This window comes from Hypanus sabinus, chromosome X1 (assembly GCF_030144855.1).
Source record: "Hypanus sabinus isolate sHypSab1 chromosome X1, sHypSab1.hap1, whole genome shotgun sequence".
NCBI lineage: Eukaryota > Metazoa > Chordata > Chondrichthyes > Myliobatiformes > Dasyatidae > Hypanus > Hypanus sabinus.
In genome coordinates, this window is record NC_082738.1 from 53,723,872 (window position 1) to 53,738,757 (window position 14,886).

Below are 14,886 nucleotides of genomic sequence, written 5' to 3' on the forward strand. Positions count from 1 at the left end.
GTAGAATCTGCGTCTTGGTGCTGTACTGAAGGAATTTAATTCCTGTCCTGGAATTCCTGTGGCTTCCTGTCCTGGGTAGGTTTCGGAACCTTGATTTCCCGCTCCATAACCGAGGGAAGATCCAGCGCATCCCGCAGTAGCTTTTCGACAAACTCCATCATAGACGAGCCCTCCGCTCCTTCGGGAACGTTGTAGATTCTGATGTTTTTCCGCCGTGATCTTCCCTCCAGGTCAAACAGTTTACCTTCTTGGTGATGTATTATTTTTATTGTCTTATTCAGTATCCGTTCCACATTTAGACGCTGGTGAGCTCTGCCTTAATATCCCGGAGCTGCTGCTTTATGTCTTTCTGGACCTCCATTATTTCTTTCAGGATTTCGAAAATATTCGCCGCTTCGCCTGAACGAGGCCCAGCATCCGCCTCGCTAGCACGCGGTCGGGTCGGAGAGCCGCTCGCTGCACTCCTCTCGGATGCAGGCTCCGCAGTGTCGCTTTTTAAAATTTCCATTCCTTTTCCTCATTCTTGCCCCTCTTTTCAGTTCAAATATTTTTCAAAAAATATTATATTTGATGGAATAACGGGGCTTAATACGCATTTTTCCGGAGGAGCTAGTGACTTAAGCTGCCATTCTCGATGATCGTGACTGCACTTTTAATAGCTTCACATCTTGGATATAGTATATATTATTACATATTTCTCAAAATCTTTACTAATTTCTGTAAGCAAGAGGACCCACGTTGCTGTGAAATGTTAGCTACAAGCCCCAACAATGACCTTCTCTACTTCACAGACCAGTTACCCCAATTATTTCCTTATGTAGCTTGGTATTGTGGTGATATCACGTGTCAGAACGTGATTGGATGGAGTTCGGAGCATGCGCAGAAATAACGGAATGATCTAGAAGCGTGGCAGTGTTAAAATATGGTTGCTGTTTGCTGTTAAGTAAAAGTTCTAGTTATGTTCTTCCAAAATATGTTGCTTTATGAGTAACCCACGGTACATATAAAGAACACAACATGGTGTCAGAAGTTGGTCTGGAAGAATAATACGTTTGCTAAACACAGGAGAAGCGAAGATAATCAGAAAAAAAGAGAACAAAATTTTTCATTGTTTGCTAACAGCTTTAAGAATGGAAGTTTTGCAACCCCCATCAACGCTTCAGCTGACTGGAAATGTAGCTAAAAACTGGAAAAGATTTAAACAGTGTTTTGAAATCTATTTATCGGTGATCAGAGCAGTTAATAAAACGGAGAAAATGAAAGCTGCAATTCTACTCCACGTGATTGGGGACAACGCAATTGAGGTATATAACCATTTTACTTTTGAGAATGGAGATAGTTTGAAGCTAAAAGCGATAATCAACAAGTTTGAAGCATTTTGTACACCAAAGCACAATGTGACATATGAACGGTACAAATTCTTTACATGCAAGCAGAAAGCTGGTCAAAAGATCAATTTGTTACAGAATTGAGAAACCATACGTGAGTTTGCAGAGCATTCTGTATAATGCTCTGAGAGAAAGACTCTTAAGAGAACCAGACGTAAATTTGGAAAAAGCTTTGATTCTCTGCAAAGCTTTGGAATCCGTGACGTCGCAGGCTAAAGAGCTTTTTATTGAGAGCTATGTAGACGCTGTGGAAAAGCGCAAACATGATAGAAAAAATAATAAAACAGCAACAAAATCGACAGAGAACAAGAAGTCATTTGAAAGGAAAAATAACTTTGTGATCGTTGTGGGCAGCAACATCAGCCAAAAAAGTGTACAGTGTATGGGAAAATGTGCAACAACTGATTAATCATTTTTCATGCTGTTGCAGAAGTAGAAAGGAAATAAAACATGTAAATGCAGTGCTTGAAAATGAACGCGAGGAGTTTTATATAGATGTGCTTTGTGAAAATAAACTAAGTAAGAATGACTGGACTATGCCATTGCAAGTGAACCAAAACAATATTCTGTTTAAATTGGATACTGGAGCACAAGTAAATGTTAGAAACATAGAAAACCTGCAGCACAATACAGGCCCTTTGGCCCACAAAGTTGTGTCAAACATGTCCTTACCTCAGAAATTACTAGGCTTACCTATAGCCCTCTTATTTTACTAAGCCCTATGTACCTATCTAAAAGCCTCTTAAAAGACCCCATCGTATCTACCTCCACCAACGTTGCTGGCAGCACATTCAATGCACTCACCATTCTCTAAGTAAAAAACTTACCCTTGACATCTCCTCTGTACCTACTCCCCAGCACCTTAAACCTGTGTCCTCTTGTGGCGACCATTTCAGCCCTGGGAAAAAGCCTCTGAATATTGGCACAATCAATGACTCTCATCATCTTATACACCTCTATCATCTCTCCTCTCATCCTCCGTCGTTCCAAGGAGAAAAGGCCAAGTTCACTCAACCTATTCCCCTAAGGCATGCTCCCCAATCCAGGCAACATCCTTGTAAATCTCCTCTGCACCCTTTCTATGGCTTCCACATCCTTCCTGTAGTGAGGTGACCAGAAATGAGCACAGTACTCCAAGTAGGATCTGACCAGGGTCCTATATAGCTGCAACATTACCTCTCGGCTCCTAAATTCAATTCCACGACTGATGAAGGCCAATACACCGTATGCCTTCTTATCCACAGAGTCAACCTGCGCAGCTGCTTTGAGCGTCCTATGGACTCGGACCCTAGGATCCCTCTGATCCTCCACACTGCCAGTTCTTGCAGAATCTGAGTTTAATGCATTAAAGCCAAGACCAAAGTTACATCAGACAAATATAAAAGTGACTGGGTAGTCAGGTGCAGACATTCCAGTTAAAGGAACATGTGTGGCAATAGTATCACACAAAAATATGGTGCACATATTGGGTCTATCTGCCTGTGAGAGGCTGAATTTGGTGAAAAGAGATTTAGTCCTGGACAGTGACACAGAGTCAAAATACAGTGACTTGATGAAAGAGAGTGAGAGAACAGAATTTGATTCCAACGCGGCAAAAGTAAAAGAAGTCATAAAGAAAAATCCCAGACCCATCCCTTTGTTACCAGCATCTGACAAAGCATTGCCAACAAAACCAAACTTGCTGGTACAGTACAATGCTGATCTGAAGCCAAAGAGTGACAAGAACCAGGATCCAATTGAAGAAGTGAAAGCACAAGTGAAGGAATTGGGAAGTTTTATTGAAATGATGAAGTCTCAGCGTAAAAAAGAGATTACAGTTAATGAATGAATAGTGATTTCTTCACAAAGACCTCAAGAAAGAGCCAACGTCAGAGTTTCAGATAACTGATGCAGACCAGACAAAACCTGGAAATAACAATGAAACACAAGAACTGTGTGAACCACTGAAGGTCTACTTGTGTTCGTAAACCCCCAGAGAGACTGATAGAGACATGTTAAGTTATGCATTTGTTTTGATTAATGTTGCTAATTGTTTTCATTTTTAAGGAAAGGAAGATGTGGTGATATCACTTATTATGTGTCAGAACGTGATTGGACAGAGTTCGGAGCATGTGCAGAAATGACAGAATGATCCAGAAGCGTGGCAGTGTTAAAACATGGTTGCTGTTAAAGTTCTAGTTATGTTCTTCCAGAATATGTTTCTTTATGAGTAACCCACGGTATGTATAAAGAACACAATGGGTATCAAATTATGTTTGATAATATCCCTGTGTAGCGCATCGGGGCAAGTAGCAATGCAAATACAAATACCTATTATCACTATGCCGAAAAACATCTTGAAACTTTTTGTATAGTTTCTGAAATTCCACTGAGCTCTCTCCATCTGCTAACCTATTTTAGTAATATTAATAATCTTGCTAAGAAAATATTACATTTCTGAAGCACTATCTAGTACTTCCAAATTCTGATAGTTTGGACAAATTAGTCTTGGATTATTAAATTCACTCAAACATTTTTGCCCTATTGAAGTTAGATATACAAACTGAGAAATACTATTGAACAATCTCCTGAATCTTTGCCAGTCTTGTCACTACTTTTCACCTTTAGTCAGTTAACAATCTATTCTAGTACAGATTTTTCCTTTTAATTTCTCCCCACTTTCTGCATACGGAAGGCAACTTTTCTGGTTCTGTTGGAAGGTTATTAATCATACATTCTTGTTCTCTTCTCACAGCTAATGCATTTCCAGCATTCTTTTTTAAAAATATTATTTTGTATATCAGAGAATGTTTTCCAGATGATTTCAATAGGTACTCCTACTGGTCTCTTCGAACATAGTTGAAAGGCTTGGCTCTTCCTTGGATCATCCTTCTTCAGGCAAAGTGACTAATCTGTTGCACCAGCTAGTGGCAGCTTAGAATGGGTGTAATCCTCCTGTGTACTGTTACAGAATTAATCATCATAGTCAGCTAAAATCTAAGGTGGAATTATCACTGCCGGATCCCTGCATTGTTTCACTAGATTGACTGATTAAAGGGCCTGGAATCCAGCATGCAAGAGCTCAGATTTTGGTTTGCTGAAACCAGCAAACTTCATCTATCATCAGATCTAGAATTCGTACCATTTTAGCTACAGAATGTAAGCATGTCCTACATGTGAGCTGTGCTGATAACCAGACTGGTTTTAGCATATACTGTCATTCTAGAACAAAGGTTCCTTAAGGTTGATATAGCTGGGAGTGGTAGTGGGGATAAGCTCCCACTGCCTATTAAATACTCCCAATGACATGCGCCTCAAATAGCCTCTGCCACCAAGTCCAACTCCTGGTCTTCACACGTGGTTTAGCTACCAAATCCAGTGGAACCTTTCTACTGACAGAAGGGACAAAGGCGGGTTATTGGTGCTCTCGGGCAGATAGGGCTTGTCAGCAGTGGCTGGCAGCTCGTCTAGAGGGAAAACTCTGATCTCAAATCTCCCCTGCTTTGTGGCTGTACCCACTCATGGGGAAGGCTTCAGGAGTAAACTCAGGAAATTCTAGAGTTGGAGTCCCCAAGGCAGTCCTACATCGAGTTCAACACTGGTTGGCAACTCCTGCTGGTGTCAAACTGTAACCGTCTCTGCCGTTCCTTTGGATTCATCTGCTACATGGGCAACAGCTTGCTCTCCAGATTGTACTGCCCTAGCTTGCGTATCTAGGCAGTTGGGATACAATGTCTAGAGCTAAATGCTAATTTCTACAATTTGAAATGAGTTGGGAGATGCCAAAACAGGTTTATCATGCAAGTGTCATTTCAGAGCAATTTCTGTGGAAATATGCAGGGAGAAAAGATTTGACATTGGGGACAGTGGTCAGTGTGTGCTTCCGGTTTAAGATGGAGCTGGTGAAGTCCAGTGACCACCTACTGGTGGCAAACAAAAACAAAGAATATAACTAAATACTTTATTAATTACACTTCCTTATAAAATTTATGGTAAGTAATCCCCAAAAACAATGGAAAGGTAGGTGAAGATGAGGCTGAGTCAAGGGTCAAAGCGCATGGGTGCGAGGCACGTTTGTGGCAAAGTCGTGGTAAGGTTGAGGCATATTCGAGGGAAAGTTGGAGCAGAGGAGAGGCAGATTTGAGGTCTGTCCACCTAAACAGAGAGTGAGGTGTGATCAGTCTAAACCAGGGGTGGGCAAACTTTTTGACTTGTGGGCCACAAAGGGTTCTAAAATTTGACAGGGGGGCCGGACCAGGAGCAGATGGATGGAGTGTTTTGGTAATACACCTCATAAGAGAAAATAAAATATCATGGGATATGTAGAAAACATGTGCTTTAATTTCAATTGAAAATGAACAAATGCATTACAACAAAATATCTGTCTTTGAAGTCCCAAGGTATTTAGCTATTTATTGAAATGACTTTTAAAACACTGAAAATTAAATGAATAAAATACAGCTTTTTTTAATAGTAACAGTTATTATTTTAAAGCACTGAAAATTCTGTTATCCTTCAAGATATTATCATCATCACTCTCCTCCTGACTGTCTTTATTTCAAAAACGGTAGGAGATGCAGGTCTACTTGTCCTGCTCCTTCTTATACAATTGTCCCCTGTGCCAAAACTCAACAACGACCCGCACAATGACAAAGCAGGGAGAACGCTCCGGTATGCGGAGCTCTGTGCTCGCAAATCCCTGCAGGCGATCTCTCTTAGCCGGAACGCTGGCTAATTGTGAGCCGGTTCGGATGTGCCAGGAAATGGGTCGCCACAAGGTCACAAAGTAAAGCGCAAATGTGGAGTAATACGCTGCACCTCAACACAGGTCAATGTATATAGAGTGCATCATCTATTGGGAAAACGCCAGAATTGCGGGGAGAAAACGTTAACAAGGTTTATTAATATAATTTCATCAAGTTCTGCGGGCCAAATTAAAAAGCATATGGCCCGCGGACCGTAGTTTGCCCATGCCTGGTCTAAACGCTAGGCCGACTTGGAAAGGTCAGGTACAGGCAGAAATGTGGAGGGGGAGGGGGGGTCCATGCCAAAGCTTATGGATATAAGACCCAATTCCTAGTGTGAGGAATGGCCCAAAGTTTGAACAATTTAAACACTGAGCCAAATGGATTGAAAAGGCAGGACGTCAGGATAAGAGGTGAGGGACACTACTCACTGCTCCACGATGTTTACTCAGCTCTGTGCTGAACTTAGGCTGAGGCTGTGCCCTGCTCTGGGCATCGAGTCTATGGCCTCCATTTTGTTCTGAACACTATTTGCTTACTTGCATTGTTTGCATGATTTGTTTTTTTTTCCTCTCTGCACATTGGATGTCTGTCAGATGCCATAAAGCTACGACTCCTGTAAGGTATGCAATAAAATGGAGCATTCTCTCTGGAAGAAATGAACTTCCAGAACTAATATCAATGGAACTATTGCTGAAGCTCTGACAAACTGTTCCAGGAAATCCTCTTCACACAGAGAAAGCTCAGCAATCCACACAACAGTGCTCAAAATCCTCTTCAGTTGATCAGAGTTAGGAGAACCCGAATTGAAGCGCTAGTCACAAACAAAATGCTGGTGGCCCTGCAGCCTCTTTAATTGTCAATTTACCCAGTGATTGCTGATGTATTTTTGTCCTGGATGGTTCTTGTACCGATTGTGAGCACAATCACCATTACTGCTCAAGACTCCATCTTGCAGATTTATTAGCATTTGATGTATTTGGAGGAAACTGCAGCTTTACCTCAGTTAATCAAGTGACTGACATTTCTTGACCTCAGTGGCTTACCTTAACATCCAAGACTGCAATCTCCTGCTGATTGGTTGTCGACAGAAGGAAGTTGCTCATTTGGCTCTTCAGAGGGTCATCAACCTCAACATCAATGTCATAACAAGCAGTTTTCTTCTGATCACTTGGATCCACACTATAGTTAATGTAAGATAGAATGTTATTACTTCACTAATACAATTTCTGCACTATTTTAACCACTCAGAGAACAGCCCTGTTCACTTCCTACACTGTCACTACCTTGTACCAACCGAAATTTCACTGCAGTACTCAGTCTTCAATGAGTGTGCCTTACCCAACCCAGTCACCAACTGTATATTATGCTATACATGCAAGTTTGACATAAGAGTGTCCCAAGTGAATTTCCATTGGAACTAGTTGCCACTCCATCAGTGTGCAATCACATCAGTAGCAGCATGTTCTAATCCAATTCAATGGGAAAGCTGAATTATATTCATGAAGAATTGTTTGAAACAAAATCAAGCACATTCATTGGGAAGGAGCTAGAACTAGAAAACTTGCAGTGATTCTTGTTACAGATCCATTCACACACTTATCCCTCAACCCCACCATAATTGGCCAATCAGTACATTCCTCCATCCTGTGGCAAGGTTCAGTCACTGACTACCTAGTAGGCACTGATCCTTTACAAGTTTCTTATCCTTGGAAGTGAGACGGTTCCATTCCCCTCTCCCCTTCATGTCATTAGGTTGTTGGTACAAGACCCCTTCCAAAAATTTGAGCTGCACATTCTGGCTGGCATAACCAGTGCAGTACTGAGTATTGTACCCTGCCAACGTTGTCTTTTTGAATAAGGCATTAAATCCCATCTGCCCACTCCCAGGAGGAGCATCACAGTCATCCACAGTGTCCTGGCTAAAGTTCTCAACATTATTACTGCTGTCTGGCTGTTCTCACACCCCCTCCCCCCCCCCCCACCGTGTGAATTCTTCTAAACAACGTTAACTTTCACATTCCCAATACATACAGTCACACACTCACTGGCTGTAAAGAGTTTTGATATGACCAGGAGGACAGGAACAGCAGCCTATTACTCTAGCCGTCTCTTTGCTGTATTAGGAACTAGTTCTTTACAAATTGGCAAGTACATCTCAGAACTCAATGAAACAAAGTTAACAACTGATGAATGATGTCTGCCTGTTAAGGCACACTCCATTGCTGACATAAATATTCAAATCACTACTTCACTGATGAACCAAGTATTCCACAAGACCCCAGCTTTGTAAGTCAGAATGGCAACAGTTCTTACCTAATCATGTGGTTGATAATGATGGGGTCTGGATGCTGTAGGAGACCAGCCAGTTTTATTGGAATTTCAGTGAATTTCATCCGCATGCAGTTAAATATCTACAAGAAAGATTCACTGTTAACAGAGGAGATAATGATAAAGAGATATCAACTACATGATGATCACATAGCTAATCTCAGGGTTTTTAAAATACCGAGCTACTGAGGCACTGTGATAATACTCTATCAGCCTTATGTGATCAGGAATTTCATTGCACCCGGGTGCTATGACAACAAACTAATCTGAATTACTTGTATTATTACCGAGCTGGGATTCCTGTTGGAACAGAAATAGACTCCCATATCAATTTCTATTTAACAACCACATTTCAGAATTATTTTATATTAACTAATTGTCTAAGTTAACCTAATACAGCAGCATGGTGACATAGCAGTTAGGGTAACAGTATTACAGCGCCAGTGCCCTGCATTCAATTCCACCATAGGCTGCAATGAGTTTTTACATTCTTCCTGTGACCACCTGGATTTCCTCCAGGTGCTCTGTTTTTAATAATGTATCAGGACTTAGAAAAAAACTCCAACCAGAGCCAGAGTTGGGTGTGTAGAACCGGTGTGGTCGGAGATCTTGGATGTTTCACATCTTAACAAGCTGAAACTTGACTTCAAGTTCTGCTTCCTGCGCTCCCTTTACATTCACAGAGGATATCTGCCATTCCCTTTAGACGCACTGTCTCTACTGGAAAAGTTATACCATTGTAACAGGTTACAAAAAAGTGAAAATAAATTATGTTTGGGAAACATGAGGAACACTCAATGCAAAGCTGCTAGTCCAGCCCAACTGAAGTCCCAAGTGTGTCTTTATTGGAGTTTTATTGAACATTGTAGAAACAGGAACTCCAACCTTGTGGGAGAGAAGCGTCTTTTACCTGCTTGAAGTAGCGGTTGCAGTTGATGTATTCCTTTTCGTGGTTATCCTGAAGCCTGTTCTTCTTGATGTAGAGCCACAGGGCCTGCATGATGTTGGCACGGGTCTGAGTGTGGACCCCTAACAAACGAGCCAATCTGACATCGAGCTTATACTGTGGGGGCTGAAGTGGGAGATATGGTCACAGGTTACTAATTAAGTTCAATTTCACACATACAATTCTGAAACTGGTACTTTTGCCCAACGTAGCAGACAACTTTTGCCACCTCGAAAAGCCTCTCATCTCAAGTACAGGACAGTGACACACCCTCACCATAAGACAAAATGGATGCCACACACTACAACAGCTGGGCCTTGTGAGCTACAAGCTGTAACACAATCCAAAGCCGTTTTGACAGTTGGAATGTTGCTCTCATATTAAGTGGTGTTCTCAGGTTTCTTCAATTTCTCTGTATCCAGGTAACTCAGTGCTACTTTTTTTAAAATTTAAATTCCTTATTCTTCAAATTAAAGTGACTGAATTTTGTGTCTGTATTTCCCCAAATGTGATTCAATCCTAGTGCGATATCTACAGTGGCATGCAAAATTTTGGGCACCCCTGGTCAAAATTTCTGTTACTGTGAATAGTTAAGTGAGTAGAAGATGAACTGATCTCCAAAAGTCATAAAGTTAAAGATGAAACATTCTTTTCAACATTTTAAGCAAGATTAATGTATTATTTTTGTTTTGTACAATTTTAGTGAAAAAAAAGGAAAGGAGCACCATACAAAAGTTTGGGCATCCCAAGAGATTTGAGCTCTCAGATAACTTTTACCAAGGTCTCAGACCTTAATTAGCTTGTTAGGGCTATGGCTTGTTCACAATCATTGTTAGGAAAGGCCAGGTGATGTAAATTTCAAAGCTTTATAATTACCCCGACTCCTCAAGCCTTGTCCCAACAATCAGCAGCCATGGGCTCCTCTGAGCAGCTGCCTAGCACTCTGAAAATTAAAATAAATGATGCCCACAAGGCAGAAGGATATAAGAAGATAGCAAAGCGTTTTCAGGTAGCCGTTTCCTCAGTTCGTATTGTAATTAAGAAATGGCAGTTAACAGGAATGGTGGAGGTCAAGTTGAGGTCTGGAAGACCAAGAAAACTTTCCGAGAGAACCGCTCGTAGGATTGCTAGAAAGGCAGATCAAAACCCCAGTTTGAATACAAAAGACCTTCAGGAAGGTTTAGCAGACTCTGCACAATGGAAGAGTCATCAGAAGAAAGCCCTTCCTCCATCCTCACCACAAAATTCAGTGTCAGAAGTTTGCAAAGGAACATCTAAACAAGCCTGATGCATTTTGGAAACAAGTCCTGTGGACTGATGAATTTAAAATAGAACTTTTTGGCCGCAGTGAGCAAAGGTATGCTTGGAGAAAAAAGGGTGCAGAATTTCATGAAAAGAACACCTCTCCAATGTTAAGCACGGGGGTGGATCGATCATGCTTTGGGCTTGTGTTGCAGCCAGTGGCACGGGGAACATTTCACTGGTAGAGGGAAGAATGAATTCAATTAAATACCAGCAAATTCTGGAAGCAAACATCACACAGTCTGTTAAAAGCTGAAGATGAAAAGAGGATGGCTTCTACAACAGGATAATGATCCTAAACACACCTCAAAATCCAGAATGGACTACCTCAAGAGGCGCAAGCTGAAGGTTTTGCCATGGCCCTCACAGTCCCCCGACCTAAACATCATCGAAAATCTGTGGATAGACCTCAAAAGAGCAGTGCATGTAAGATGGCACAAGAATCCCACAGAACTAGAAGCCTTTTGCAAGGAAGACTGGGCGAAGATCCCCAAACAAGAAATGAAAGAACCTTAGCTGGCTACAGAAAGCATTTACAAGCTGTGATACTTGCCAAAGGGGGTGTTACTAAGTACTGACCATGCAGGGTGCCCAAACTTTTGCTTTGGGCCCTTTTCCTTTTTTGCTATTTTGAAACTGTAAAAGATGGAAATAAAAAAGTAATCTTGCTTAAAATATTAAAGAAATGTGTCATCTTTAACTTTATGCCTTTTGGAAATCAGGTCATCTTTTACTCACTTAGCTACTCACAGCAACAGGAATTTTGACCAGGGGTGCCCAAACTTCTGCATGTCACTGTATATTGTACAGATAGGGAGGGAACCATTTACCTAATGTGATTAAAAACTAATTATTTACATATTTGGGAATTATATTAGTGCTTTCAGTGAATATCAGGTGCAAAGAACCTTTACTTTTATAATCACCACTAGCACTTTGGTTAATTTGGGTACTGCACTATACTGATGACCTGAGAGCAAACCCAACATAATGAGAATCTGATTTCAGATTTAGATACCAGTAAAACAAGAAAATAACTGATACAATGGCACAATGTTGGATTGGCCCCACTGGGAAATATACTGGCCTTACCTGGTCCAGCCTCCATTGGACTTCAAACCACAGCAGCATGGTTGCTTAACCAGCTCCTTGAAATGACATGAAGCTACTCAATTTTGCCATTGCCAAATGTAACCATGTGCAGAAGCAGTTCAAGACTCTCCACCATTTTCCTCAGAGAAAATACTGAGAGGTAGCAAGCGTGGCCTTGTGAGCAATACCCACCCGAGAAAGAATATTACAGATATCTGCTAAAGAAACCAGTGGCATTATTACAAGCTGCTACAATTCTCTCTATTCCCAATTCATTATTGAACAGTTCCAGTCCTACCTGGTGATCCAGCATCAATAGCAGGGTGCATTTCACATTCACATCTCCTGGTCTCTTCACCTGAAAGCCATCTGTCTCCTGTGTGGTGGGCATTCTGTGCCACTGTAATCCACAAAGTTGATGTTACAAGATGGCCATGCTAAATATTGTTTTATAAAATCACCTTCTCCCCTCTGTTTTCTTCTGTTTCAGATCTGTTATTAGCTGCACAAGTGTGGTCAAGATACTAGCTCTCCTATAGCCAACCTGATCAATGTGATCAAAGGCTGGGATGGAGCTACAGTTGCAAGAAGCTTGTGAACAGTTTGAACTTACAAGGTTTTCTGCATGAATTACTCAAATTGTGATCTGATCTTCATCTAAGTCACATTAATAGACATACGCAATCTGCCTAAACTAACAACACCCAAACTGTTGTACTTCTCATTTCTTTATTGAACACATTGTTTACTCACAGTCCAGGTTGGAAAAACTTGTGAACCCTTGTACTTAATAACTGGTAGAACCTCTTTTTAGTAGCAATAACCTCCACCAAACATTCCCTGTAGCTGCTGATCAGACTTGCACAACAGCGAGGAGGAATTTTAGACCATTCCTTCATACAAAACTGTTTCAGTTCATCAATATTTCTGGGATACCTTGCATGGACAGCCCTCTTCAGGTAATGCCACACCATCTCAATTGGGTTAAGGTCTGAGCTCTGACTTGGCCATTCCAAAACACAGATTTCATTCTGTTGTTGATTTACTCGTGTTTCAGGTCATTGTCTTGTTGCATCAGCCAATTTCTATTAAGCTTCAGGTGATGGACCACTACCCTGACATTCTCCTATAAAATGTCTTGATACAATTTTGAATTCATTGTTCCCACAACAAATGTAAGCTGTCCTGACCCTGAGGGAGCAAAACAGCACCAAACCAGGATGCTCCTTCCACCATACTTCACAGTTGGGATGAGGTTCTGGTGTAGGTGTGTAGTACCCTTTTCCCTCCAAACATAGCTATATGCATTTCTGCCAAAAAGTTCAATTTTTGTCTCATCTTTCCCAAGAACATTATCCCAGAAGTATTGTGGAACATCTAGGTAAGTCTTTTGCAAATGTGAGACAATTTTATTTTTGGAGAGCACTGGTTTCCTCCATGGTGTCCTTCCATGAACACCATACTTGTTTAGGGTTTTTCTTATAGTGGACACATGAACAGAGACTTTAGCAAGTTCTAGAGATTTCTCAGGTCTTTTGCTGTTACCACTGGGTTCTTTTTCACCTCCTTCAGCATTGCACGTTGTGCTCTTGGTGTGATCTTTGCAGGATGCCCACTCCGAGGGAGAGCAGCCACAGTGCTGAGTTTCCTCCACTTGTAGACAACTTCTCTTACTGTGGAATGATGAATGCTCAGGTTTTCAGAGATGCTTCTGTGGCCTTTTCCAGCTTCATGCATCTCCACAACTCTTTTTCTAAGGCTTAACCCAGAGGTTCACTTATTTTTTTTTGAACCTGGACTGTGATTATGTAAATGGTGTACTCATTATTGACGAGAAGTACAATTGTTTGAGAGTTATTAGTTTAGGCAGATTGCTTTTGTCTATTATTGTGACTTGGATGAAGATCAGATCCCATCTTATGAGTAATGCAGAAAACCATGTAATTGCAAACAGTTCAAACTTTTTCTTGTAACTGGTACTCAATGTAACAAACTAACTTTAACTATCCTGTAACATGCATAACAGGCATTGTTTTATGGTCCCATTAAGACAAAAAATTCTAATTCCCAGATAACAGGGAATTAGAATTAGCTATGAGCCCAGAAAGCCATAATTGCAAAGAACAAACATGTCAGTATATTGGAATTTGAAGAGGGGTTTGCAAAAAGCTAAGAAACAGAAGTTGTCATATAGCTCCTGGAGCTCATTCCATTTGTTGAGGGAAAAAAAATGGCTGATCTTGACCGATGAAAGGTTCTAGACTGGGAACATTAAATGTTCCAATTTCCACTGCCTGACCTAATGAGTATTCTCAGCATTTCTATTTTGCAACTGCAGTTGTTCTGATTTTCATTTACTCTCAAGTCTGTTCACTTTCATGTACGATTCCCACATCTCCTCTACTCTCCTGAATTCCATAAGAAGGCAGATAGACAGGTGACTCAGAATCACAAAAGAGAAGATTTAATAAGCTGAAATCACAGCTGTGAACTATAGGATTAATAATTTCACAGGGTGGGAGGGCCTTGGAAGAGGTCTGGTGGATTTCTAGACCGAAATAGGTTACAGTAAGAGAGACAGGCAAAACCACAGGTGGATTTATGCACAACTACAAGATCACTGAACTGGAGGCACAGTAGGACCAGTCTGCACTGCACCGCTTAATGCAGTGGAACAACTGAATGGTGTACATATAATGATGTTACAGCACTGGAATAGTGTTATGTATCATTTAATGATTATTTCTGTGTGTAGATAAGGTAGAATTAACCCCCAAAAAGACATTGCAAAAGAAAAATCACCTCAGGAGTCTGTTAATGGTTTCAGAGCTGGTGGCATTTGATAGTCTTCTTTTTCCTACTCTATAATTTATTCTGGGGATTTTGCCTACACAGGATATCCAACAGTCCAAAATCCAAAACATCCTGCTAATGAACTGGTGTTAGTCATACAGGAAACTGCAGGGTAGCTATTATAATCTCTGCTACAGTTGTAACATAAAGCAGATCCACATCCTCTTTGTTAAGATAGGTTTTACAGAACCTGGGGCTGCCAGTACTTCTGTGCAACAATAACTTAAGAATATTTGATCTCTTGATGGGG

The 14,886-nt window shown here is 41.0% G+C and overlaps 1 protein-coding gene across 1 annotated transcript in view; it reads right to left on the bottom strand.

Moving 5' to 3' along the window:
• The window catches only part of smarcd2 (SWI/SNF related, matrix associated, actin dependent regulator of chromatin, subfamily d, member 2), a 53,130-nt gene that overhangs the window by 22,179 nt on the left and 16,065 nt on the right, over window positions 1–14,886 (bottom strand). Inside the window, exons 7-10 of the mRNA XM_059956607.1 lie at window positions 12,082–12,183; window positions 9,354–9,515; window positions 8,429–8,526; window positions 7,159–7,294 (exon numbers count right to left, since the gene is read on the bottom strand). Coding sequence (XP_059812590.1) covers window positions 7,159–7,294; window positions 8,429–8,526; window positions 9,354–9,515; window positions 12,082–12,183 — 498 coding nt within the window. The remainder of the gene's footprint in view (window positions 1–7,158; window positions 7,295–8,428; window positions 8,527–9,353; window positions 9,516–12,081; window positions 12,184–14,886) is intronic.